This window comes from Glycine max, chromosome 8 (genome assembly GCF_000004515.6).
Source record: "Glycine max cultivar Williams 82 chromosome 8, Glycine_max_v4.0, whole genome shotgun sequence".
In the NCBI taxonomy this organism is placed as follows: Eukaryota; Viridiplantae; Streptophyta; class Magnoliopsida; order Fabales; family Fabaceae; genus Glycine; species Glycine max.
Genome location: NC_038244.2, coordinates 8,479,284 through 8,507,273, shown reverse-complemented (window position 1 = coordinate 8,507,273; position 27,990 = coordinate 8,479,284). Strand labels below are relative to the sequence as shown.

General features: G+C 33.0%; 2 protein-coding genes, 2 long non-coding RNA genes and 2 pseudogenes across 6 annotated transcripts; 3 read left to right on the top strand and 3 right to left on the bottom strand.

Moving 5' to 3' along the window:
• Positions 1–31: 31 nt before the first annotated feature.
• Positions 32–10,200, bottom strand: LOC121175286 (subtilisin-like protease SBT5.4). 3 transcript variants are annotated; one of them, XM_041018102.1, is made up of 5 exons: positions 10,060–10,200; positions 9,863–9,972; positions 9,677–9,774; positions 9,408–9,572; positions 32–331 (listed from the first exon to the last, which is right to left on the bottom strand). In XM_041018102.1, the coding sequence occupies exons 1-5, from the start codon at positions 10,144–10,146 to the stop codon at positions 69–71; spliced, it is 723 nt and encodes a 240-aa protein (XP_040874036.1). In that variant the 5' UTR covers positions 10,147–10,200; the 3' UTR covers positions 32–68. The 3 variants fall into 3 exon arrangements, with proteins under 3 accessions (XP_040874036.1, XP_040874037.1, XP_040874038.1); XM_041018103.1 differs by lacking the exon at positions 32–331 and adding an exon at positions 2,731–2,867; XM_041018104.1 differs by lacking the exon at positions 32–331 and adding an exon at positions 6,813–8,008.
• LOC121175285 (chalcone synthase 3) lies at positions 1,148–2,808 on the bottom strand. Its single transcript, XM_041018101.1, has 2 exons — positions 2,417–2,808; positions 1,148–2,294 (listed from the first exon to the last, which is right to left on the bottom strand). The coding sequence occupies exons 1-2, from the start codon at positions 2,592–2,594 to the stop codon at positions 1,306–1,308; spliced, it is 1,167 nt and encodes a 388-aa protein (XP_040874035.1). The 5' UTR covers positions 2,595–2,808; the 3' UTR covers positions 1,148–1,305.
• Positions 4,789–27,431, top strand: CHS12 (chalcone synthase 12; annotated as a pseudogene).
• LOC121175287 (uncharacterized) lies at positions 9,566–10,353 on the top strand. The gene is made up of 2 exons (XR_005892539.1): positions 9,566–9,805; positions 9,998–10,353. It is a non-coding gene; the product is annotated as an uncharacterized lncRNA (long non-coding RNA).
• Positions 13,610–15,230, bottom strand: LOC121175288 (uncharacterized). Its single transcript, XR_005892540.1, has 2 exons — positions 15,131–15,230; positions 13,610–14,005 (listed from the first exon to the last, which is right to left on the bottom strand). It is a non-coding gene; the product is annotated as an uncharacterized lncRNA (long non-coding RNA).
• On the top strand, positions 21,898–23,605 carry LOC121175283 (UDP-glucuronate 4-epimerase 6-like; annotated as a pseudogene).
• Positions 27,432–27,990: the final 559 nt, after the last annotated feature.

Here is a 27,990-nt window from a genome sequence, read left to right as displayed (position 1 = left end):
TTTATGTGCAAGGTTTTAAATGGTCATTCGGTTTTAAAATGCTCATTACATAAGTAAATTGGTTGGTATTAATACATCACAAAACTCCATGACTGAAACAAACTAACAAATGTCCCTAAATTGTGACAGATTTCACAATAAACCAAGGCCCCTAAAACAGAATCAAATTGGTACAGACGTAAAAAAAAATTGACACACCATAACCAGAAACAAACTAACATACCATGATTAGAATCATATTGGTATACAATGGCCAGAGCAGCAGAGCCAAATTGGCACCCCATGAGATTGTGATAAATTTCACAGCACACCATCACCCGAACAACAAAACCTAAATGATACACAGATAGAACCAAATCATAAATTACAATAAGATAAAAACTGAAACAAATTGTGTCACAAATTTTACATATTGAATCAGAAGCACACCATAAACTACAATCTGATAAAAACTGCAATCTGATACTCAACCAGAAGCACAAGATAAACTGGAATATGATAAAAACTACCTAAAGTGATAAACTGCGTTATGATATTTCATATATTAAATCAAAAGCACACAATGAAAATGTAATACAAACTGAAACAAATTGAGTAATAGATTTCACATATTGATGCACACCATAAGCTGCAGCATGATACCAACTGAAACATAAATTCTAACCTTAGAGCCCATACTACACCTCATAGGTGGTATGGAACATTTATTTTAAAGTGTTAATACGAAGTCATGGATAAATGTTATCTATTGTGGTTAAGTAGTTAACTCTTGTAAGGCAAATAATGCGAAGAGCAGTCCAACCACTTTGTCGACTTAGATTTTGTTCATTAAGTAATCAAGGTAGGAAGTGCAATTTCTTACCTACTAGGTTTACTTGATACTTATTAATCCCTTTTTTATAATGTTTTTCTCACAGACTCACAGTTAGATAACTCAATCAACACAAAAAAAAAAAAAAAAAATTAAGCCTAAGTGGACTACGTTAATTGGCACTATTCTCTTTACACAATTAAGCCATAAACCTGCAAAGTTCTACAGTCACTTTTATAGCAAGTCACAAAGAATCTTTCAATAAAGATGAAATTGGACAAGAGATATTCACTTTGCAACTGAATATATAGATGAATTTTGTGAAAACTTAATTGCATTAATAGTAATATAACATGTTCTTATTTACTGATATAAAAAAAGAAGCATGTGAGGGAAGCAGGGAAAAAAAGGAAGAGAAAGAATACATTTTTCAAACTCAACATGAAAGAATGAATAAGAAAGAAAAGGACTTGGTCTTGCACAAGATATATGGATTAGACAGTGACACTGCGGAGCACAACAGTCTCAACGGTGAGTCCAGGGCCGAAACCAAATAGCACACCCCAGTCAAGGCCTTCACCGGTTGTGCCAAGTCCATTTTCTATTGATTTCTTCCTCATTTGATCCAAGATGAATAGCACACATGCACTTGACATGTTACCATACTCGCTGAGCACATGTCTAGTAGCTTCCATTTTTTCAGGCTTCAAGCCTAACTTAGCCTCAACTTGGTCCAAAATTGCGGGTCCACCAGGGTGTGCAATCCAGAAGATAGAATTGTAATCGGAGATTCCCAAGGGTTGGAAGGCTTCAACCAAGGCCTTCTCAATATTCTTGGAGATGAGTCCAGGAACATCCTTGAGGAGATGGAAAGTGAGACCAACTTCGCGAAGGTGTCCATCAATAGCCCCTTCACTGTCTGGAAGGATTGTCTGGGCAGTCCAGACAAGCTGAAACAAAGGCTTTTCAACTGGTAAGGGGTCTGATCCAACAATGACAGCGGCTGCACCATCTCCAAACAAGGCTTGACCCACAAGGCTATCAAGATGGGTGTCAGTTGGGCCGCGGAATGTGACTGCGGTGATCTCAGAACAAACGACAAGCACGCGAGCACCCTTGTTGTTTTCAGCGAGGTCTTTGGCCAAACGAAGCACCGTGCCACCGGCAAAGCAGCCTTGTTGGTACATCATGTAACGCTTGACGGAGGGGCGAAGGCCTAATAGTTTAGTGAGCTGATAATCAGCACCAGGCATGTCGACACCACTAGTGGTGCAAAAGATGAGATGGGTAATCTTGGACTTGGGTTGACCCCATTCCTTGATTGCCTTAGTTGCAGCCTCTTTTCCCAACTTTGGTACCTCCACAACCACCATGTCTTGCCTTGCATCCAACGAAGGTGCCATGTAAGCACAAACACTCGGATTCTCTTTCAGGATTTCTTCATTTAAGTACATGTATCGCTTCTTAATCATTGACTTATCACCTGATCGAAATAATAAATTAAATTTCATTAATATCACTAATCAAATCAAAGGAATATGTTGAAAATAAGCAATATACATATTGTATAAAGAAATGAAGAAAGGAGAGAGATATATATCTTACACATGCGCTTGAATTTTTCTTTGAGCTCGGTCATGTGCTCGCTGTTGGTGATGCGGAAATAATAGTCAGGATAGGTACTCTGATCGACACAGTTTGGAGGAGTTGCGGTGCCAATAGCCATGACAGTGGCAGGGCCCTCTGCACGTTGTGCATTACGGATCTCTTCAACACTGACCATCCTAGCTAGTTAATTTTCTGAAGCAAAGAATGAAAGTGTAGTAGCTAGGAAAGAAAAGGCTTGGATGGATGTTGCAAAGTGGTTTGGAAGGGTGGGTATATATATATGAATAGATAGACAGTTGAACTTGAAGTGGGTAGGTGAGTACTGAGTAGATGATGAGCATGTTTCCTCTAACGAATTGGCTGTGTTCTGTGTTTTCTCTCAACTATATTGTACACTGCATGACTATGTTGACTGTTGACTATCCCATTATAATGATTATATATATACCTTACAAATTTGATTAAAAACACGTTAAAATGATTCTCAAATAAATAGATTTGGATAAAAGGACATAGTCATTTGTTGACAGAGAAAGGATATAGTCATTGACATTATAAAAAGGGAGTGTATCGTATCAACATCATCAACAAAGTAGCTTTAATGTTAATAGTATTTAGTAATTCAATTTGATTTGGATTGATTCAGTTATTTCTGGCAAAACTAAAATCGACTCCAATCCAATGAACAATTTTTTTTTTCTTGAGATGCAAAGGATAGAAATATTATTAAAAGCAGCTTAGCTGCACAAGTTGTGCCCCTACTGAAAGTTATATCAGAATACAATTTTGCTGTGCATCAAAGCTATCTACCAGCAACATGTTGCATAATTACGAAAAAAATAGCTTTATCTTGCTGAACTTGGCAGAGCCTCTAAACATTTACGAATAATTCAGCCATCCGATTATAGAACATAACCACGAGAAAATAAAAGCAACCACCTATCGCTATCAGCAAACCAAATGAAGCACCAGTTGAACGCCTTGTATTCCCACCACCGAATACCAAAATTGAATAAATTTGATTTTGAGAAGAAAAAAATTGCTTATTATTATTGTTGATGTGAAATCCACAGAACCTGTCACACATAAACCCATTCCAAACACTGATGCTTCCCAAATTGCATTCGATGAAAATGCTGACCCAATCATCCTTAAAGTTTCCCAAAGGTTTTCTCGATCTCACTAAATTAAATTCAACAGGAATTAGGTTGGGTTTTAATTTTTATATCTGTCTTTATTAATCGGATAAGTGAACAAATTCGTAAAAGTAAAAGCGTAAGACGCTGTTAATTTAGTCTTGAAAGTGCTAAAATGACCAAAGGTAACTCATTTTAATCCAAAGTTTCAAAGGTCATGCGATGTAAATGACAATAATAACATACTTTCGAAATTAAAATATAATATAGTTAAATTAAATTTAAATACTAAAATAACAACATAGGAAATTTTAGGAACATTTTTTGTTTTCTTGAGAAAATAAACTTTGTTGTTATTTCATTTTAAATACAAACCTAATTATTTAACAAGAGAATCTATGTTTGATTTTCCACCGTATGTAGTTACACATAGGCTTAATTGCACTTTTTATTTTTAATTTTTTAATTTTTAGTGAATTTTATCCCTAATTTTTTAATTTGACACATTTTATTTTCAATTTTTAAGAAACTTGTGAATTTTATCCTCTATTATTTATCTATTTATAAGCACAAAAGTTGGGGTAAAATTTGTCAAAAAAAATTAAAATTAAGGATAAATTTTGTCAAAAAAATTTAAAGTTGGAATAAAATTTGGCAAAAACTAATAAGTTAGGGATAAAAAAAATATAATTATGTAACTAGTAAAGTGATGAAGGATAAAATTTGTAGGATTATTAAAAGTTGAGATAAAATGTCCAAAATTTAAAGATTAAGATAAAATTCGTCAAAAATTAAAAAATTAGAATAAAAAATATAATTAAATCTAATGTTTAGTTTATCTATAAGAAAAATTTCAAACCTGACCCCATCTTATTGCAATGCATAATGGAGTGGGTCAGTCCTTCCATAGGATCACCCTGGAGGCCACCCCCCTTTTTTTTTCCCTCTATGACCTTCACCATTGACTTTTCCTAATCATCAATTCATCACTTTCGTGGCTTCTCCTAATGAAAACGTGTTGATTAAAAAATAAACAAAAAACCAAAAATATTGGGTTGTTAAAATAAGAGAGTAGTCATCAGTCTACGTAGCCATGCGGGGCACCACATAGTTGAAACAAAGCGCAGCCACGAGTCAGAGGAAGCATGCATAGCATCTACGTACCTTAGCCTACCTACCAATATCAACTATCTATATATATCCACCTTTCCAAATCACTTTCCAACATCCACCCCCATCATCATATCATACCCTTTCTATCCTACTTGCTACTTCCCACTTCCATTCTTTTCTTAACCAGCTAGGATGGTGAGTGTTGAAGAGATTCGTAAGGCGCAACGTGCAGAAGGCCCTGCCACTGTCATGGCTATTGGCACCGCCACTCCTCCCAACTGCGTGGATCAGAGTACCTATCCTGACTATTATTTCCGCATCACCAACAGCGAGCACATGACCGAGCTCAAAGAAAAATTCAAGCGCATGTGTAAGATATATATCTCTCTCCTTTCTTCATTTCTTTATACAATATGTATATTGTTTATTTTCAACATATTCCTTTGATTTGATTAGTGATATTAATGAAATTTAATTTATTATTTCGATCAGGTGATAAGTCGATGATTAAGAAGCGATACATGTACTTAAACGAAGAGATCCTGAAAGAGAATCCGAGTGTTTGTGCTTACATGGCACCTTCGTTGGATGCAAGGCAAGACATGGTGGTTGTGGAGGTACCAAAGTTGGGAAAAGAGGCTGCAACTAAGGCAATCAAGGAATGGGGTCAACCCAAGTCCAAGATTACCCATCTCATCTTTTGCACCACTAGTGGTGTCGACATGCCTGGTGCTGATTATCAGCTCACTAAACTATTAGGCCTTCGCCCCTCCGTCAAGCGTTACATGATGTACCAACAAGGCTGCTTTGCCGGTGGCACGGTGCTTCGTTTGGCCAAAGACCTCGCTGAAAACAACAAGGGTGCTCGCGTGCTTGTCGTTTGTTCTGAGATCACCGCAGTCACATTTCGCGGCCCAACTGACACCCATCTTGATAGCCTTGTGGGTCAAGCCTTGTTTGGAGATGGTGCAGCCGCTGTCATTGTTGGATCAGACCCCTTACCAGTTGAAAAGCCTTTGTTTCAGCTTGTCTGGACTGCCCAGACAATCCTTCCAGACAGTGAAGGGGCTATTGATGGACACCTTCGCGAAGTTGGTCTCACTTTCCATCTCCTCAAGGATGTTCCTGGACTCATCTCCAAGAATATTGAGAAGGCCTTGGTTGAAGCCTTCCAACCCTTGGGAATCTCCGATTACAATTCTATCTTCTGGATTGCACACCCTGGTGGACCCGCAATTTTGGACCAAGTTGAGGCTAAGTTAGGCCTGAAGCCTGAAAAAATGGAAGCTACTAGACATGTGCTCAGCGAGTATGGTAACATGTCAAGTGCATGCGTGCTATTCATCTTGGATCAAATGAGGAAGAAATCAATAGAAAATGGACTTGGCACAACCGGTGAAGGTCTTGACTGGGGTGTGCTATTTGGTTTCGGCCCTGGACTCACCGTTGAGACTGTTGTGCTCCGCAGTGTCACTCTCTGATCATATATATTGAGCAAGAGAACAAATCTTTCTTTTTTCATATGTATTCTTGGCTGGCCGGTTTGAAAAAACGTATTGTGTTTCGATTTTTTTTCCCCTGCCCTGCAAATGCTTCTGTTTGTATACTAGTAAATAACAACTTGTTATACTATTTTTTCAATTAAGCTTACACACAAGTTATCTATATATGAAGTTGCAAAGTGAATATCTTTTGTCCAATTTTATCTTCATTGAAAGATTCTCTATGATTGATGATAAATTGAACTATAGAACTGTCTCGAACCAGGTTTACTTATGGGCTAATTGTGTAAAGAGTGTTGTGTATGAGTTATCTGGGTGTGTGAGAAAAATTATACAGAAGAATTCAATTAGTATCAAGTAATCGTGGTAGCTAATAAAATATACGTCCTACCTTGATTACTTAAAGAACGAAATCTTAGTTGACACAAAAGTATGGACAGCGTTAGAAAAAAAATATAAAAAATATTCCATATCACTTACCAGAGTACAGGCTTCAAGGTTAGAATTTGGATGATGAATGGTTTAAGAAAAGATTATAAGCTTCCAGTTTTTCAGAAGAATGGGGAAACCAACCTCGACGATATTGAAGCTGTCTTTAAAGATTCTGAAGTATGTTGAAGATAATTAGACATGATATTGATATTGATTTTCTGTGAGTTCTGGAATATTATCTCATAAAGGATTTTGCATGTGTTTTCAGGAGCACCATGTGACGGAGAAGAACGAACAGCAGTCAACAGCAATGAATGCATTTGAGTTAATTTCTATGTCCAAAGGGCTGAACCTTGAAAACTTGTTTGATACAGAGCAGGTATCAAGCTGATATCATTGAATTGGGGAGGAAAATAACAAATGACAGGGACTTGTTTCATTTAGTGAACTAAATGAAAAAGTCAATTTGATGAAAAAGGTAAACAAGTTTTATTAAGTGGAGTTGTTTCTCCTTACCCCCTCTACCAAACACACCATTAAATAAAGTTTCTTCATCTAATATCTTTTGTCCAACTTCATCTTCGTAGAAAGATTCTTTGTGATTGAATATAAATTTAACTATGTAAACCAGGTTTATTTATGGATTAATTGTGTAAAAGAGTTGTGCCGATTAACTTAGCCCACTTTGGCTTAAAATTTTCTGTTTGTTGTGAGTTATCTGAGTCAGAAAAAATATTATACAAAAGGGATCATAAGTATCAATTAAACCTAGTTAATTGATAAGAAAACACGCTTCCTTCCCTTATTGCTTAAAGAACTAAATCTCAGTTGACAGAAATAAGGACAAAATTATTAAAAAAGCAAATGTTCATATCACTGACCAGAGTATAGGCTCCAGGGTTAGAATTGGTGGTGTTATTTTATGAGATGTATGAATCGGTCCTTGACTAATTAAAATAATCGGTTATATTAGCCTTTAGAGTTATTTTCTGAAGTGAAAAGTAAGATTATTAGTTGCTATTAATTTAATTAAAAATAAATTCTGATTCTATTAGTGCATGAGATACACCATTATTTGGCAATAATTTTAAACTCGGCCTGTTGTAGTGGAAAATTCTGTAGAGGTTAGAAATGGAATTGATTATATTTTATTGTACAGAAGTTAATGTTTTCTGCATTAATAAAATAGAAAGTTTCTGATTTCTATTGATTCATAGGGTTATTTTAAATTTGCAATGTTGTTTCCAAATGCCACTAAGACACAGGATTTAGAAGGTTTTTAGGATCAGTGTAGTAAGGAGTGGTTTCAGTAGTAGGCTAGTAGCAGGACCAATTTTGTAGAATTCCCTTCTGAAAGAGACTGATTGCAGTAGTATGAATATTCAAACTAAGCTCCATTTATTCAGCTGAAGTTGACAAGAAGCAATCTTTAATTTTTGTAGTATCTTAATTAAAAAATCAGAAAAAGATTTCTAAGGAACTTAAGAACTTCTACTAGATATTTATATTTAAGTATAGGATCCGATGTCAATAAGATAAGTATATTGTAAAATGGAGATTCTACTTCTACCCCTTCTCCCTCAATCTCATCCAAATCCAAATTGGCTTAAAGCTAGCAGCATGATGATGGTCCTGTTTTTAGTTCTCATTGCCCCCACCCACTTTTCACGCCTACAGTTTGGGGAGCATTTTGAAAATGATGCTGATGTATGCACATTTCAATTTTCTTATTGGTGACTTTATCATCACTTCCTTGGACTATCCCCACCTTGGCACCATTCTTAGCCCCACCTCACAGAATAAGCTCACCCTTTTTATTTTAGTCCTATCGTAATGAACACAAGTCATAATATATTGCTTTGTCCCAATCCAACTATGATTTATTACCAAACTTATGCCTCCAAATAAATGTATATACTAAATTTTATGACATATTTGTAAGTTTTTAATTATTTAAATGTAATGATCTATAAACCAAGAATCGTAACAAAATTCTAATGTATATAACAGACAAATGATAAGATGCCTAATTGCCCATATTGCATTTGTAAAGGTGGTCCGTTTGTGATAAAACAACTGAAAGTCGGCCACTCCATCATTTATCACCAAACATTTTCTACATTCTATTCTAACCACAAAAAGTTTTCCAATTTCTTTAGCAGTAATTACATTCACGTTTTTCGATTTTGGTGTTAATTTATTTTTTGAAACAGAATACCTTTCAGCCGAAAAAGTCAATAATTAATCCTTGAAAATATTCAAATTCATGTAAATAATTGATCTCTTTCAACATATCTTTTTCTATACACACGGATAAAAAATCAAACTTTTAATTATATGCTTAATAAACAAAATTATTTATCAATCGTATTACACCATTACACCATGTTGATTCATTTTATTTTGGTGTTAATTATGGTTTGAGTATAATTACTGATGCAAGTGTAGTTATAACTAATCACACGAGATTAATGCAATTAGTCTATTTCTTTAAGATGGTTCATGAACCTTCATACTTAGGGTGTAGAAAAGAACTAGTCTAACAACCCACAAGATTTAAATTAATAATAAACTAATGTTTTGAAATCAATTTTTTAAAATGATCAAACTCTGGAAACAGGTTGGTGGGGGGGATAGAGATACGATAAGATAATTTTGTGTGTGTTCCACATGCGTATATAAGTCAACGATCTAGATCAAACCATTATCATAATAATAATAATCAAACCCCATTAATTCCAAGGTGTTGCTGACCACTTTGAAAAGAATAACAAGAGTTTTTAAACACAAATCAGTAAAACGTACCTGTATCCAGGTTTCCTATGATGACACCCTCACCAAATCTAGCTTTCTTCCAGATTGAGCTGGATTGGATCACCCCATTATGCTCTAGCTCCATGAAATCCCATGATCGAGTGGTGTGTAGCTTTCTCCCACGGTTCTCGAACACTGACAACACTTTGGGGTGCTCTAAAAGCAATTTGGAGAAAAGGGTAGGTACACAATGAGATAAAGGAAACACAGAGAATAGAAAACAGAGGAACTAAGCAGAGGATAAGGTTCTTAGTTCTTACTAGCTATCTCAACAGCTACTTCTTCGTCCAAAGTTGCAGCAAAACCATTGATGTGCCTTGTGTACGAGTAAAAGATGGAGTCTTTGGCTGTATTAGAACTACAAAGAAGCAAGCTCAAATCAAAGCAAGGTAAAAAATTGTACCACTTGAGATGTTATAAATTATAATTGCATTTTTTGTTCATACCTTCCTAAGAAAGATCCCAGAAAGTCATGGTGGGACTGTGTCACTTGATTGAAGTCAACTGAGGATAATTCTGGGCCGTGTGAGTGGGCTCCCAAGTACACCACATATGACTACAATTAAAATGGTGCACTGCAGGGATTAGACTAGACCACAAGGATTATTTATCTTTTTCAAGGTTGCAAATTGCAATGCCTCACCTTTTTCACTGCAAAGCTGGGTCTGTGCAATAGACAGACTAGAAGAATTTGGAGCAGAAAGTGGATGGAAGGACTTGGTGGCCTCATTGCTTTGCCTATCTAGGAAGCCCTCCTTTGCTTTTTCCTTGTTTTGAATGTAACAGAAACACAACCTTTGGTTTTATAGGGTAACAGTCCTTGTAAAACATAAAGTGACTGCACCTTTGCTCCTTAGGTTAAAATTATATTTAATGTACTTTCTTGCCATATCAGATTCATTTCACTAAGTGGTTTTAATACTTTTTTAATTTTTTACTTCAGAGCTACCTAAGGTTTTATTTACATAATTTCTTTTACATGGTATTAATCTTTTTTGTTTTTACCAATAGTAGAATTTATAATATTATATTAGACTTAAAAATAGTAGTATTATACAGAATCACACTCTCTCAAATTAAGCACATAGGAGAAATCACCAACGTGACAGCTAATAATTGCCAAATATAATATTAACAAGGTGGTTTTATATAAACTCTGGTTGGACCCCAAAAAGAAATACCCAAATATCACTTTTGGACTATTGCGGGTTTGCGAAAAATAACAAATGCAGTGCTTATTTAATCCGTGTGAGTGTGTTTCGAGCTAATTAATTAGGGCGAGGATTGAAGAAATGGATATTTTTAGGTGATGTTTGTTTTAAGATACTGGATATATTTGGGAAAAAATTGACAAGTTAGCTTTAAGTAAAAAAATAGTTAATTTAAGTAGAAATATTTAATAAAATTAGTTATACAATTAGCTGTAAAATAAAATAAAAGAACATGTTTATGTGATTTTTATATATTTTTTATTTTTTTTAAATATACTTTTAGTTAGCTACTGTTTTTAATTTCTGTTAATTTTGAACTTTTATCATTTTTAAGATCAAATATTTATTTTATAAAATAAAACGACAGTATAAATAATTTAATTATTAAAATAAATAGTTTAATATTAATGATAGACTTTTATTAAAATATTAATGACAATAATAATAATCTGTAAATTATTAAATCAACCCTTATTTAAAGTAGTGTTTGATAAAAATTGAGTTATTAATTATACTAAATATTTTTTATTAGCTCGCAATATAATTTTTATTTAGAATGATAATGCAAGTTTATCGAACTCTATAAATAAACTCTGGTTGGACCCCATAAGGATATTTCATTTTTGGTCTATTGCGGGTTTGTGAAAACTAACAAATGCAGTGTTTATTTATTACGCTTAAGTGCTAAAATAATTCAACCAAGCTAATTTATTAGGGCGAGGAATGAGGGAATAGAAGTTACATTTTTTTTATAGAAATAATATAAGTTAAATTTAAAGATATGTTCGACTGGAATGTAATATTTTAAAATTCAAATGATTACATAAGTGGAAATAGAAATAGAAGTTAAAAATTGGATTATAAGATAATTTCTAAATTTGTTTTATAGAAAATTAACATATTTTTCCTTTCCTTAGAGCTAAATATAAAAATGTATTTTACTGTAGTTCAACAATATTAGAAATATTTTTTAAAACTTATGCCAAAGATAAAAATAACATATTGTATAATTTAACAAATTTTATAACAAATAAACTGTGAAAAAGGTAAATCACTCGTGTCCCTTCCTATATGTCTTTCTTTAAATTTTAGTTAAAAAACAATACTTCAATATAAAAAATTAAAAAAAGTTACTAGTGTTAAAAGGGAAAAGAAATTTGAGTACTATGTTATCTTTTGATATGTATATATAAAAGGGAAAGAGACATGAGACAAGTGAATAAAACAGATAAGTTGAAGGTGTATGTTATCCTTAATAATCAGATTGGGACTTGAAGGTTAACATCAAATACTCTTCAGAAACGGCCTCGTGTAATTATTGAAAGTGTGGCAGTTTAATGTGATTATCAATTTAGCTAACAAGCAAGACAAAAGAAAGCATTATTGCAAGAAGACTATAACTCAATAAGTATATATAATGCTGTGATGAGATTCGCAATTAAAATAGTTGCCGGCCATAGTCATATTTATGCTTCCAAAAGGCCACTACTTGGATGAAAACCTCCACTTAATTTAAAGACCAATTTTCTAAAACCATGCGTTTATTTATTTATAAAACCCCTACGCGGTAAAAATAAATAAAAATTGCTAGATTTTGATTCTGCCTTCTGAAAAAGGAAGTGCACATTAGCATATTAATTAAATATTTTCTTTCCTTCTATTTTATTTGATATTAAACTCACTAATAGCGTGATTGGAAACCCTCCAAAAACAATATATATATATATATATATATATATATATATATATATATATATATTTGATTAATTAAATTTAAAGATATGTTCGACTGGAATGTAATATTTTAAAATTCAAATGATTACATAAGTGGAAATAGAAATAGAAGTTAAAAATTGGATTATAAGATAATTTCTAAATTTGTTTTATAGAAAATTAACATATTTTTCCTTTCCTTAGAGCTAAATATAAAAATGTATTTTACTGTAGTTCAACAATATTAGAAATATTTTTTAAAACTTATGCCAAAGATAAAAATAACATATTGTATAATTTAACAAATTTTATAACAAATAAACTGTGAAAAAGGTAAATCACTCGTGTCCCTTCCTATATGTCTTTCTTTAAATTTTAGTTAAAAAACAATACTTCAATATAAAAAATTAAAAAAAGTTACTAGTGTTAAAAGGGAAAAGAAATTTGAGTACTATGTTATCTTTTGATATGTATATATAAAAGGGAAAGAGACATGAGACAAGTGAATAAAACAGATAAGTTGAAGGTGTATGTTATCCTTAATAATCAGATTGGGACTTGAAGGTTAACATCAAATACTCTTCAGAAACGGCCTCGTGTAATTATTGAAAGTGTGGCAGTTTAATGTGATTATCAATTTAGCTAACAAGCAAGACAAAAGAAAGCATTATTGCAAGAAGACTATAACTCAATAAGTATATATAATGCTGTGATGAGATTCGCAATTAAAATAGTTGCCGGCCATAGTCATATTTATGCTTCCAAAAGGCCACTACTTGGATGAAAACCTCCACTTAATTTAAAGACCAATTTTCTAAAACCATGCGTTTATTTATTTATAAAACCCCTACGCGGTAAAAATAAATAAAAATTGCTAGATTTTGATTCTGCCTTCTGAAAAAGGAAGTGCACATTAGCATATTAATTAAATATTTTCTTCCTTCTATTTTATTTGATATTAAACTCACTAATAGCGTGATTGGAACCCTCCAAAAACAATATATATATATATATATATATATATATATATATATATATTTGATTAAAAATGTTGAAATAATATATATATTTTTATATTTATTATTTCAAAATTAGAATACAAATAAGTTGTTACATCCAAATAAAAAATAATTATAAATAAAAGTATAAAGATGTTAATAGCATGTGAGACTCATTCTAAATTTTTAAATAGTGTAAATTTGTACAGTAATATATATAAAAATTAAACTAAAAAAATTTAATGAGATTTCCAAATGTAGTGGGACATTATAAAGTCCGCTTACTACTAGAGTGAGTTAAGAACAAAAGAAGAATATACTCTTCAAGATGCTATAATACAAAATATCCATATTCCACATTTATCCAAGTATCTTTAAGAGTTAAGGACACTAACCACAAGTATCAACATGTGTGACTAATGAGTGCGAGGATTGTGCAACAAATATATGAACATATGACAAGATGGTAGAAGCCTGGTCTCTCCTTTCTGCTGGCAGATTAAGGTGTGGCCCAGTTTTTGGTCTATTGTTGCTATTTCTTTTCTGCTTTTAGGGGCTTATCCTAGCCTTAGACTTGATATTTGTTTTTCTAAGAATTGGGCTTTGATCCCTCTTAGGCCAGTCAGTCCAAATTAGGGCTATTGCTTCATACACTTCCAGTTATTTCCTGCACAACTTTTTTATCTTATGAAATAGTCAATCCAAAATGTAAAATTATATTATGGTATATTTAACAACACTAAGTTAGTACTAATATATTTGTTAGAAAGAATTTGTTAATCCCATTAGACTTAGTATTTAACAAGCATTTTAATTTGTGTGTTGCTTAGGATAAGTGTTTCTTTTAAATTTATTATATAATTAAAATTTATAATAAATAAATACCTTTAAACATGTAAATTATATTTTAAATTCACAATAAATAACCATTGGCAAATCCGTGAAAAACAGGCTATTGAAATTTAATCAAGACATAAAGATAAAAAAGTGTTAGATTAAAAGGGTAGAAAATAAAAAAAATATAGAATATACAAATAAGGATAAGAGGAAGATAATTTGAGACAACTGAGAGATTTTCTTAACAAATTGTAGGGGCAGTGTGTGGAATGCACATTTAGAGAAGAGAATAAACAAAATATTGAGAATATCTAATTAAGAGAATGAAAAAAAAAGAATATCACTCTCTAAGTTGTCTATTCTAATTTATATTATAGGAATAAATAAATAATAAAAAAGTCCAATTAAATTAATTCCTAATAAAATTTAGCATATCAATCAACATCATCTTGCGTTTTTTCTTGTTTTTTTTTTTCTTAATTAAATTGTATATACCTATCCATCTTTACAGATGATTGTCAGCTTTTGCGAGGTGGGTATGTAAGAGCCGTAGTTTTCGGCTTTGCCCATTTAACATACAACCTAGGCTAATAATTTATTAATTGTTAGTCTCTTTTTAAAAAAATATTATTGTTAATCATTTTAATTCAATTAACACTTATTTTTTTTCTAAGCTAATTGATTATATTCCGGTTTTATTCTTCATCTTCTTGCCCTTCCTTTTTCCTTTAATTTCCCTCGAAATCCTAAACACACTCTCTTAACTGTAAATATCACGCCCTATAAAGACAAGGATATACAATTATTTTGACATTATAGTTGGAAATAAATTTTGCTACAACAATCAAACATATAAAATACTATTAAGCAAGTATCATTATTTCCAATAAAGTATTCCCTGCAGAAATTTTGCTCCAGAGAGAATTAATCAAACAGGATGTCAAGCAGAACATACATATACAGTGTGTGGGTTCTCGGTAGGACTAAACCCCATTGGCCATTGGATGGTGAAATGCCAAAAAGTATGACTTAATTTGTTGCACTGAAAGAAAGGCATGTGCATATATGTCGTTTGGAATATATTAATTATATTATATATAGAGATGTCTATGAAGAGGACGACGTAGTTGTGAGGAGAACCATGTCTTCTTTTCAAATGGGTAGTAAAGACAATTCTCATATATGGCTCCACCGAGCAACTACCATATCTTTATTCCTTGCTAGCCCTAGCTTTTGACAAAAGCGATGCCAATAATGGTTATATGCAAAATTAGAAAGTAACCTAACCAACCCCACACTTGTAACGTATTTATTGATTAATACAACATTACGTGCGATTTTCTGTTTTACTTGTGCATGCATGACGAGAAAATAACCACCTTAGTTCAAGTTCAACTCAGACACGTACTTGTTGCTTTCATCCATATATATCTCATTGCATGCATGCTGGCTGCAACCTATACATGAGGTGTCAGTGGAGGAAATGTTATTCTTCACAACGAAAATGCCACATATATGTCATTCATTTTAATATATTTTGAGGAATAATATCCAATGTTTTGCATAAACTTAAAATTTTCTTATTTTGATTTGACTTGTGTATAAACTTTACCCCACTAATTGTGGATCATATTGCCACAGTGGATGATTAATTAAAGAACAAAATGGATCGCACTAATTTGGTTGATTTTTGGGCTGTAATTTATTCAAGTTCTCAGGATCGTTATCTCGAAGAACGAAATGCTTGACATTAATATCAATATGTTCATGCATTAGGCGAATCCCTGTGTTCTCTTCTCAAAGCTTGAGGTGGTAAACTACTGTTTTTAATGCCTGGCTATGTGCTCGTGGATAGTCTTACTTTTTTTTATAAGCAAAATTTGATTATTGAAAATACTTAAATTGTACGCAAGTTGTGCCCAGTGCCCAATTAATTTAAGACTTTACATTACATCAAATTCTCCTATTCCAACAATAAGTAGTCCTAAAGTTGTGCTCTGTCTTTTCCATCTTTTCAATTTTATTTGCATGTTAGTTTAATTTATTTTAAAATAATATTTTTTTTGTCAATTTCATGAGAGTCTTAAAAAAAATTCTTGAAAATTATTCATTTTCAGACATGTTAGTTTAGACTGTTTTTCCTAAAGTGGCGTATATATGTTGTTTTCCAAATCTTAGCTCGATCATCTATAGCTGAATAGTACGAAAGTCCCAATGAAAAATTGCATTCATACAATAAATTTATACATCTTATACAACGCTTTTTTTTTTTTTCGTATCACATACTTATGCCATTTTCCTCCTCTTCTCTTCCTGTTTCTCTCTTATTTGTAAATAGAAGTTGTATAATTTTATTTTATAAATATAATTTCTCGGCACAAATCACATGGGTGGGACAGATAATGGGAATCATGAGAATCACCTTGTCTTTAACCACACATACCTCCCAGGACCAAATTAATCTCCTCTACCAATTAAAGCAGTCAAGTGAAGTTTCAAAATCTATTAGTTTTGCATATCTTTAAAGTATAGTTGTGAAACTTGATTTGGTCTGATTAGTTAATTTTGCATATCTTTAAAGTATAGTAGTGAAACCTGATTCAATTCGATCAATTGAGCTGGTCTGATCATGATCTAATATTTTAATTGGATTGGTTTCACTATTGAATTAATTATGCAATTGACTTAGAATGATCTATCCGATTAGGTATTGGATCCCGGTTGAACAGATCTCATTGATTTTATAAAAAAAATCATTTTGAACTCTTATTAGTATTAATTGTTATTTTAGATTTTTGGGTATGAATGAACTTTTCTTACTCAAATAATATTAATTATATACTTATATATAATACATACATATATAATTTTAAATTTTCAATATATAACAAGTCAAACCGAATCAATTAGTAACTCATCGATTAAACTATTAATTCAATACCTCGATCAGGTCGAATTCACAATTATTCTTTAAAGAGTTCATTTATAAAAGATTCAAATCTATAGTTTATTATTCTTTAAAGAGTTCATTTATAAAGGATTTAAATCTATAGTTTATTGTAGATCGGACCTTTATTAAGGGGAGAAAATGTTTATGTGTGAATTATATTAATAACTTGCTCTAGCTAGCATGCTGCAAAATCACATATTCTAATTTCACTAAATTCAACCAACTTTATAGCAAGAAAATGCTGGATATCCCGACATATATAAACTTTGGCTAAGCCATACCAAAATGACGCGTTGGTTTTTTTTTTTTTTTATCAAAACAGGAAAAAGGTTGTTTTTTTATTATCAGCAAATAAATCTCTTCCTGTTTCTCTCTTATTTGTAAATAGAAGTTGTATAATTTTATTTTATAAATATAATTTCTCGGCACAAATCACATGGGTGGGACAGATAATGGGAATCATGAGAATCACCTTGTCTTTAACCACACATACCTCCCAGGACCAAATTAATCTCCTCTACCAATTAAAGCAGTCAAGTGAAGTTTCAAAATCTATTAGTTTTGCATATCTTTAAAGTATAGTTGTGAAACTTGATTTGGTCTGATTAGTTAATTTTGCATATCTTTAAAGTATAGTAGTGAAACCTGATTCAATTCGATCAATTGAGCTGGTCTGATCATGATCTAATATTTTAATTGGATTGGTTTCACTATTGAATTAATTATGCAATTGACTTAGAATGATCTATCCGATTAGGTATTGGATCCCGGTTGAACAGATCTCATTGATTTTATAAAAAAAATCATTTTGAACTCTTATTAGTATTAATTGTTATTTTAGATTTTTGGGTATGAATGAACTTTTCTTACTCAAATAATATTAATTATATACTTATATATAATACATACATATATAATTTTAAATTTTCAATATATAACAAGTCAAACCGAATCAATTAGTAACTCATCGATTAAACTATTAATTCAATACCTCGATCAGGTCGAATTCACAATTATTCTTTAAAGAGTTCATTTATAAAAGATTCAAATCTATAGTTTATTATTCTTTAAAGAGTTCATTTATAAAGGATTTAAATCTATAGTTTATTGTAGATCGGACCTTTATTAAGGGGAGAAAATGTTTATGTGTGAATTATATTAATAACTTGCTCTAGCTAGCATGCTGCAAAATCACATATTCTAATTTCACTAAATTCAACCAACTTTATAGCAAGAAAATGCTGGATATCCCGACATATATAAACTTTGGCTAAGCCATACCAAAATGACGCGTTGGTTTTTTTTTTTTTTATCAAAACAGGAAAAAGGTTGTTTTTTATTATCAGCAAAATAAAACATATATAAATCATAGGCACAAAGGATACCTAAAACCCATACTCATGAACAGTATCATCAAATGAAAAATAAATTTATTTCTGTATTTTCTTATTTCCATATTCATTTATAAACTTATGTCTCAAAAAATAAAACGGCTATTGGCATCTCTCTGTTTTTTTTTTAAAATAAATCGTAATTCATCTCATCTAGTTGAACACTTACATTACTCCTATAATCTACTGTATATCTCAATTATAAATTTATAATAATTCTAACAAAAGAGGGACATATCAACAACCACAATCTTCTTTTGTAAAGGCAACCTATGCCAATGGGATAGGGAACTTCTTGCGCATTTCCCTTCCCGGGATCTTCGACTATTAGAAAATGACACTATATATATACACCACATGGTTGGGTCCATTATTGAAGCCCCACTTTTGCATCATCCCCTTCCCGGTTGCATGCACTTCCTTTATGCATGATAGGTGTAATTATGATCTATGAATAATATAATCCTCAGTTTTTTTCACCCGACAAGTTACTAAAACTAATTTAATTAAAATTAATGATATTAATTACAATGACAATAGGTGTCTCATAAGTCTCTTAATTATCATTATCTTTTTTTAATTATGATATTAATATGAAGTTGTCTTCATAAAAAAATGATAAATTTTATTAGAAAACCTTGAGTATATACAAGATAAATATTTTTTTAATATAATTTATTTCATATTCAATAATTAATAAAAATTTGAACCATAGATTAGTTAATTAAGAAAAATACACAATTATCATTTATGTTAATTATTGTTGGTATTATTATCTTTTTTTTTCTTCCTTCCTTATCAAGGACTCTCTTTCTTAGTGTTCTATACGTATCTTCCTTTGTCTACAACTCTATATCTGTAGTTTTGCCAATTACAAAACAGAGAGTCGTGTTTAAGCATTTGAAATATTAAAATAAAATGTTTCAAAGAATAGTATATTATTATAATTTCGTTTTGACTTATGAATAATGCTTCAAAACAGAGAGTTGTGTTTATTATTATTATTCTTTCTATTTGGAAATATCTACTAATGGATCAGAATAGAATAGATGTCCTTCGGCTTTCCGGATAAGAGAAGCTTTATTTTGAACCTAGAACTGTCTAGATGAAAAAGTTGATGATGTATCAAGTTTCTTGAGAGATTTACTTAATTTTAACAATATTTCTATGAAAATTATGTCAAAAGCTAACTTTTAATTAAGCTATATATATATATATATATATATATATATATATATATATATATATATATTCACCAAAAAAATATACATATCATTTATAATATTTCGTTTTTTATTCATTACTAACTAAAAATAATTTCTACTGTTAGTCTGTTACACAAATATCGAGATATTTCATTTCATTTTCAAAAATTAAATTAAAGTAAATCATTTTAATAATTTATTCCGACATCTAAATTAAAATACACTCATTTATCTGTCATGATTTCTGTCGCAATATTTAATACGTACCGGAAACTCCTGCCAAAACTTGAATTGGAATAAAATAATTTCCATAAAGAAGAAAGTGACAAATATCCATTCCAATTCCTGTATGATGTTTTTTTTTTTTTTTTGCAATAAGGAAATTTTTAATATTCAATCCCAAAATTATGAGGTACTGTAATTTTATTTTATTCTTTTCAGGTTTATGGTAATCTATGTATTTTTTTCATTCCTTTTATATAACTGTATAAATTTAGTTTTACCATATAGCTGTTTAATTCAACATATCCATGTATTATGCGTGTAAGTTTTTTAGTAACTATCTTTCAAATGTTTACTACTATTAAAATTGCTATTTTATACTAAAAAAAGCTGTTTATTTATCACCGCCATAAATTTAAATGTATTCACTAGATCAGTAGATATGTTTGTAAAATTTAAGAAATTCACGCCTAGCTATATATATGTAACAATTTTTTTTTTTATAAAGAATCTATGCATAAGTCACTACGGAAAAAGACATATTTAACTGATAGTTTTCTTTAATGACAATTTTAAATTATCTTTGAAGTTAATGTCGTCAAAATTTAAGAATTTCTACAATGATTTTTAAAAAAATTATTTTAGAAAAATATAATTTTAAAATGATTTTTAAATAAATAACTATCTTAAGATAATTTTAACTTAAAAATTGTCTTAAAAAAGAATCATTAGAATATATTTATTTAAAATATATTTAAAAAATTGAGAATTTTAAAATAATTTTTATTTGAAAATCATTTTAGGATGTTTTTTTTAATGAAATTTTTTGAAAAATAACCGTCTTAAAATATACATTTTTTTAAAATATATAAATACTAAGATTATTTTTTCAAAAATCATCATAAAAATCTACTTTGTAAGAAAGTTGTTCGAGTCTTAAAATGTCTTTTAAAAAAAAAATAGACTAAGATGACCCAGCCAAACCACAAGCCATCATCTTCTGACTCTAAAAAAAAAAAAAAATACTAAGTTAGCTTCCCTGAAACAAAAGATTTAAGAAAGGAAGAAAACAATGTGTTTTTTTGGTTATCATTACCTCAACTTTGTCATTGTTGCATATGGGAACGGTAAGGAGTTGTTGTTTCTTCCTTGTTTCATTGAGTGAGGTGTGACTCGACCGGCGAGTCAACTCGGTGAAGAAGTCTTCATCGTCGCTACTCTTAGTCCCGGTTGAACCGGAATGAACTAGTTAAGTTCCTATCGAGTCGAACTCGTAGGAAAACTCAGACGAGAACCCGAACGCAACGTCCAACTCAGTGTCATCCATGGCTCACTGGGTGAACAAAAGATTCTAACTTGAACTTGAAAGGAAAACTGACATGAAAATATAAATTATGGGAGGTGAGCCATGGCTTTTGTGGCTTCAGGTAATAGGCATCGTCCATGGGTTGGGCCTTGTGCCCTCGGAAATAAGCGGGTCATGGCGATCTGGATGGCAGAGTTAACTTTGTTAGAGGAGGCGGAGACAGAGGAAAGAGATGTTTAAATCACTCTTTGTCTTTGTTTCTCTCTCTCTCCCGTTGAAGACCTAGATGACATTCGACAGAGGAGAGAGGGAGAAGGAGAACATGAAGAAGACAACGAGCCAGAGGAGAGGAACGAGCGCCAACATTTCAAAGTTAAAATTATCCACATTTAAAGTCGATTTCGCGAGAATCATATTTGAAATGTTGGTAATAATTACAAAATTATTACCGCGTTTAAAATGATGATGATTTTTGGACCATCGTTGTTAAACACATGTCTTAAAATCATGTATTTTTAGCAGTGAGTTGCGCCAAAGTATATCACGTAACTTGCTCAGTCTTTTGAAAACAATCTATTTGTCTGCAACCTAAGTAGAAACCAGCTATTGTAATTAAAAGTTTAACGCTGCATGATTTGAGTTCTGTTTTGTCGGCGGGGACTAGGGACAAATATATTTTTTGTTAGTTAATTTGTATATTTATTGGTGATATGTCTGAAGTTAAGTTAATTGGCCATGCATGTGTGTGTGTGTGGTAGTGAGAAGAATTGAGAAAAAGAATGTGGTCTCCAAAGTCCAACCAATACAAATCTCTAGCTCTCCCTCCCTCTCTCTTGTATCCCTTTATATGAATCTTCTCAGACACGTTTTCGAGAGCCCCTTTTTCCTTATCATAGCCTCGCAGCAGCTGATATCTCATGTTGTTCTTGTTCCTAACAAAGTAGCATTAAAAACCATGGCATCTTCACCGGACACCAGCAAAACCATAAAGCTGATGCGTTACAACAGCTACCTCCGCAGACTCAACAGCTTCAAACTCCTTAAGACATCCTTCATCCTCCTCCTCCTCCTCTACACCCTCTCCACCCACCACCTCCTCCTCTCCTCCGCCTTCCACGGCCCCGCATGGGAGAATCAGGTCCGCCACTCCGCCCTCCCCGCCGCCCCCACGGCATGTCGGTGCTGGTCACCGGCGCGGCGGGCTTCGTTGGCTCCCACTGCTCCCTCTCCCTGAAGAAGCGCGGCGACGGCGTCCTCGGGCTCGACAACTTCAACTCCTACTACGACCCCTCCCTAAAACGCGCACGCCAGCACCTCCTCGCCAAACACCAAATCCTCATCATCGAAGCCGACCTAAACGACGCCCCGTTGCTCGCCAAGATCTTCGACGTCGTTTCGTTCTCCCACGTCCTCCACCTCGCAGCACAAGCGGGCGTCCGCTACGCCATGCAGAACCCCCACTCCTACGTGGCATCCAACATCGCCGGATTCGTAACTCTTCTAGAAGCTTCCAAAAACGCTAACCCCCAGCCCGCCATCGTTTGGGCCTCCTCGAGTTCCGTCTATGGGCTCAATGACGAAAGCCCATTCTCCGAACTCCACCGTACGGACCAGCCTGCGAGCCTCTACGCGGCAACTAAAAAAGCAGGCGAAGCAATCGCGCACACCTATAATCATATCTATGGACTCTCCCTCACCGGATTGCGCTTCTTCACTGTTTATGGGCCCTGGGGAAGGCCCGACATGGCTTACTTTTTCTTCACTAAGTCCATTCTCCAGAGAAAGCCCATTGACGTGTACCAGACGCATGACGAGAGAGAAGTCGCGCGTGACTTCACTTACATCGACGACGTCGTCAAGGGCTGCCTCGGTGCCCTCGACACGGCGGAGAAGAGCACCGGCGGCGTCGTAGGGAAGAAGCGCGGCCCCGCGCAGCTGAGAGTTTACAATCTCGGTAACACATCGCCGGTGCCGGTGGGTAAACTTGTTTCCGTGTTGGAGACGTTGCTCGGGGTAAAGGCGAAGAAGCACGTGATCAAAATGCCTCGAAACGGCGACGTTCCGTTCACGCATGCTAACGTGAGCTTGGCGTGGAGGGACTTGGGGTACAAGCCCACCACGGATCTCGCCGCTGGTCTCAGAAAGTTCGTGCAGTGGTACGTCGGGTATTATGGTGTTCGCTTAGGGGTAGAAAAGGAAAAACACGCAGACTTGGCTTGATTCATCCTTTCCGTGCCCCTCCATTCATTTATTATAATTATATGTTTTTTTGTTGAAACTTGTGAATGGTGCTGGCGGCCCATGTGAGAATGCATAATCATGATTTGGTATTTTAATAAAATGCTAGTTGCATCCAGTATTATTATCTGTGCACCCAACACTTAAGATGAAATGACAAAAATATCTTTGATCCGTAAATCATTTAAGTTGATCTATAAGAGTCTTATGGATCAACTTAATCCGTATTGTTTCGTAAAAGGTTTACGGATCATATTGATCCGTATCAACCTTACGGATCAACTTGATTTGTACGATTTACGGACTATCCTCACACACATTCATCACAAATGCGGAAAAAGTGTAGAGATAATTTTGGTATTTTTATAAACTTGTGAATTTCAACAAGTCTGCGTGGTGTGGCACCATTCACAAGTTTCAACAAGTTTTATTAAACTTGTGAATATAAACGTGGTATATAGGTCCAAGGTAATAAAAGCAAGGACAAGAGCAAGTGTATATATGTAATCTATGTGTGAGGTGGTGGAGGGGGAGCTGAGCTGTATTAATGATGGGTGGGCTCTACTTTAAGCTTTTCCAACTTATTATTGTATTTTCAAAATTAAGTTAAATTGTGTATAGACAATAATTATATGACATAGACATGCAATTTTCTTACAATTATATTACTGCCTCACTTCTAAGACAATGATATTTTAAACCTGTGACCCACTAATTCACAAACATTTAATTGATATAAATTTTAAATAAAATATTCTCAATTTATTAACTCATTTTGTTATAAGCTAATTATCCCATTAGCCATCAATAACAATAAATTTTACTATTCATCGACTATTTTTTTTATGATAAATGTCTCTTTTAATTGCATGTGTTAATTGATCTTTTTAATTATGCTTAAGAATAGTATTTAAAAAATAGTTTAAAAAGCTAAAAAGATTATTGTTTTGAAAAAAAATAGAAAGACCATTTGTTTTAGGAAGGAGGGAGTATTATATGCAATAGTCTGTTTATCATTAAATGAATATTAATTTTTGTTACAATTTTTTATAAGTCGTGTTTTTTTTACTATTTTTTAAATGAAAAATGAATAATTTAATACATTCTCAACTTTTTTTATATTTAGTTTAGTGTAGTGAAATTAAGCACAATTTCACCTTTTTTTTAAATTGTTTAAAATTCACGACTCCGCATTATATTATAATATATTGTGTTAATATTATTAGTAAATAATTTTTTCTCATTTACTATTTGGTTGAGAGAATAAGGTTATATTATTAGCAAATGCATTATTTGACAAATTTTTAATTAAGTTCCTAAATTATTTTTTTTCAATTGTTCTCTTAACTTATATTTTTTTAAATGATGTTCCTAAACTATTAGGAATAAATGTATATGTCCAAGAATCAATCTGTCATGTAACTAATTAGGAATAAATATTATTAGAATTTGATCATCATGTACTACTATAAAACAATTGATTGGATAATATCTTTAATTAAAATCATGGACTCATTATCATAAACTAGTATTGTATAAATTTAATCCAAATTAATCTTGATTATAAAAAACAAGAGACATCCAAATTCAAAAAATAATAGCATTTATTAAATAAAGATTAATAAATTTCATTTATTAAATTACACATATAGATGATATATATGTGAATATAATTCTAAAAGTTAATAACATTACTTTAAATTATCAATAAAAAATTCATAAGAAAAAAAAAATAATTTTGTTTTACTTAAAATTATCATAATAATTAATAAGTTCTTTATTATATTTTAATTTTGGACATCTTCTATCTATTTTTTAAACAAGATACCCAATATCTTAAGGTATTAGTTGAATAGTTATTAAGTAATGACTAATGAGTCTGAGTTTTATTTAAAACAATTATTTTTTCGAATTATTTTTCTGGGCGATAAATGAACTTAAACTAATCATTTACGCACAATATTAAAACAAGTAAATCTCTCGTGACATTTCTTTTTGATACACTTGAAACTGATCAAAACTAATTTCTTACCAGGGATATGAGTCCCTTTCATTCACATCAACACACATAACAGTAAGTAATTATTTTTCCAAAAACTCTAACCAGAAATAAAAAAGTAATTCCAAAATTAGGAGAAGCAATTGTAAAGAAGTATGGACTATGGAGAACAAAAAAAAAATTTGCTGATTATTGGGGGAAAAGAATGGGTTGGTGTGTTGGGAGAGTCAACAGTCTACTTAGACATGCGGTACATACACCATATATTTGAAAGAAAAAAAAGCGTAGTCCAGAGGAAGCATGCGCGCATCTACCTACCCACCCTTTTCAATTATGCATGTATATATATATCTGAGCCACTTTGCCACATTCATTCCCACCCTCATACCCTTTTCTTTCGTGCCTAGCTACTCCTTAATTACTTTCATTCTTTAATTTGCTGCAAGCTATAGCTTCATTAGTTCATTCACAAAATTAATTATTACAATGGTGAGTGTTGAAGAGATCCGTCAGGCACAACGTGCAGAAGGCCCTGCCACTGTCATGGCTATTGGCACCGCCACTCCTCCCAACTGCGTGGATCAGAGTACCTATCCTGACTATTATTTCCGCATCACCAACAGCGAGCACATGACCGAGCTCAAAGAAAAATTCAAACGCATGTGTAAGATATCTCTCTCTTTTATCCTATCTTCATTTCATTATATAATATGCATGTTGCTTATTTCCAACATATACCTTTGATTTCATTAATGATATCAATGAAATTTAATTTATTATTTCAGGTGATAAGTCGATGATTAAGAAGCGATACATGTACTTAAACGAAGAGATCCTGAAGGAGAATCCCAGTGTTTGTGCATATATGGCACCTTCGTTGGATGCAAGGCAAGACATGGTGGTTATGGAGGTACCAAAGTTGGGAAAAGAGGCTGCAACTAAGGCAATCAAGGAATGGGGTCAACCCAAGTCCAAGATTACCCATCTCATCTTTTGCACCACTAGTGGTGTCGACATGCCTGGTGCTGATTATCAGCTCACTAAACTATTAGGCCTTCGTCCCTCCGTCAAGCGTTACATGATGTACCAACAAGGCTGCTTTGCCGGTGGCACGGTGCTTCGTTTGGCCAAAGACCTCGCTGAAAACAACAAGGGTGCTCGCGTGCTTGTCGTTTGTTCTGAGATCACCGCAGTCACATTCCGCGGCCCAACTGACACCCATCTTGATAGCCTTGTGGGTCAAGCCTTGTTTGGAGATGGTGCAGCCGCTGTCATTGTTGGATCAGACCCCTTACCAGTTGAAAAGCCTTTGTTTCAGCTTGTCTGGACTGCCCAGACAATCCTTCCAGACAGTGAAGGGGCTATTGATGGACACCTTCGCGAAGTTGGTCTCACTTTCCATCTCCTCAAGGATGTTCCTGGACTCATCTCCAAGAATATTGAGAAGGCCTTGGTTGAAGCCTTCCAACCCTTGGGAATCTCCGATTACAATTCTATCTTCTGGATTGCACACCCTGGTGGACCCGCAATTTTGGACCAAGTGGAGGCTAAGTTAGGCTTGAAGCCTGAAAAAATGGAAGCTACTAGGCATGTGCTCAGCGAGTATGGTAACATGTCAAGTGCATGTGTGCTATTCATCTTGGATCAAATGCGGAAGAAATCAATAGAAAATGGACTTGGCACAACCGGCGAAGGCCTTGACTGGGGTGTGCTATTTGGTTTCGGTCCTGGACTCACTGTTGAGACTGTTGTACTCCGCAGTGTCACTGTCTAATCATATATATTGAGCAAGAACACAGATCCTTCTTTTCTTCTTATGTATTATTGCTTTTTTAGTTTGAAAAATGTATTCTTTCTCTTTTGCTTTCTCACATTCTTCTTTTTTGTATACCAGTAAACACTAAACGAGAACACATCTTATTATTAATGCAATTAAGCTTATACACAATTGATCTATACTATACAGTTGCAAAGTGAATATCTTCTATTTTATTTTTACCAATTTCATCTCCAACAAAAGATTCTTCGTGATTGTGTATAAATTGGACTGTAGAACTGTTTGGAATTATGTGGTTTGTGTAAAGAGAGTTGTGCCGATTAACTTAGTCCAGTTTAGCTTAAAATTTTCTGTCTTGGGTGAGTTATTTGACTGTGATATACAACATTATATGAAACAGATCAATAAGTATCAAGTAAACCGCAGTAAAAAAAAAAGTATCAAGTAAACCTAGTAGCTAAGAAAATGCACTTCCTACGTCATCTCCGGAGGACTCTTGCTCAAAAGAGGTGGAAGTCTTGCTATGGAGATTTATACGGACGAAAATTATGTAGATTCAGTAAGGGATATGTTGGAAAACCACCTTAATTGCCGTCAGTCCTATCCTTCTTTAGTTGGGGCCTCTTTGGGGTTGCCTTAATTGAAACTTCAAGGATGATGGTTTAGTCCCACATCGAATTAAAGATGTGGTTTAAATAAAACTTGGACGATCTTCATTTAACGTCGA

Coding starts and splice junctions, on each gene's coding strand:
- LOC121175286 (XM_041018102.1), bottom strand. CDS start 10,146: ATGAGGCCACCAAGTCCTTCCATCCACTTTCTGCTCCAAATTCTTCTA. Junction 9,973..10,059: donor CCAGCTTTGCAGTGAAAAAG/GTGAGGCATTGC, acceptor TTTTAATTGTAG/TCATATGTGGTGTACTTGGG. Junction 9,573..9,676: donor AGTAGCTGTTGAGATAGCTA/GTAAGAACTAAG, acceptor AATTGCTTTTAG/AGCACCCCAAAGTGTTGTCA.
- LOC121175285 (XM_041018101.1), bottom strand. CDS start 2,594: ATGGTCAGTGTTGAAGAGATCCGTAATGCACAACGTGCAGAGGGCCCT. Junction 2,295..2,416: donor AGAAAAATTCAAGCGCATGT/GTAAGATATATA, acceptor TATTTCGATCAG/GTGATAAGTCAATGATTAAG.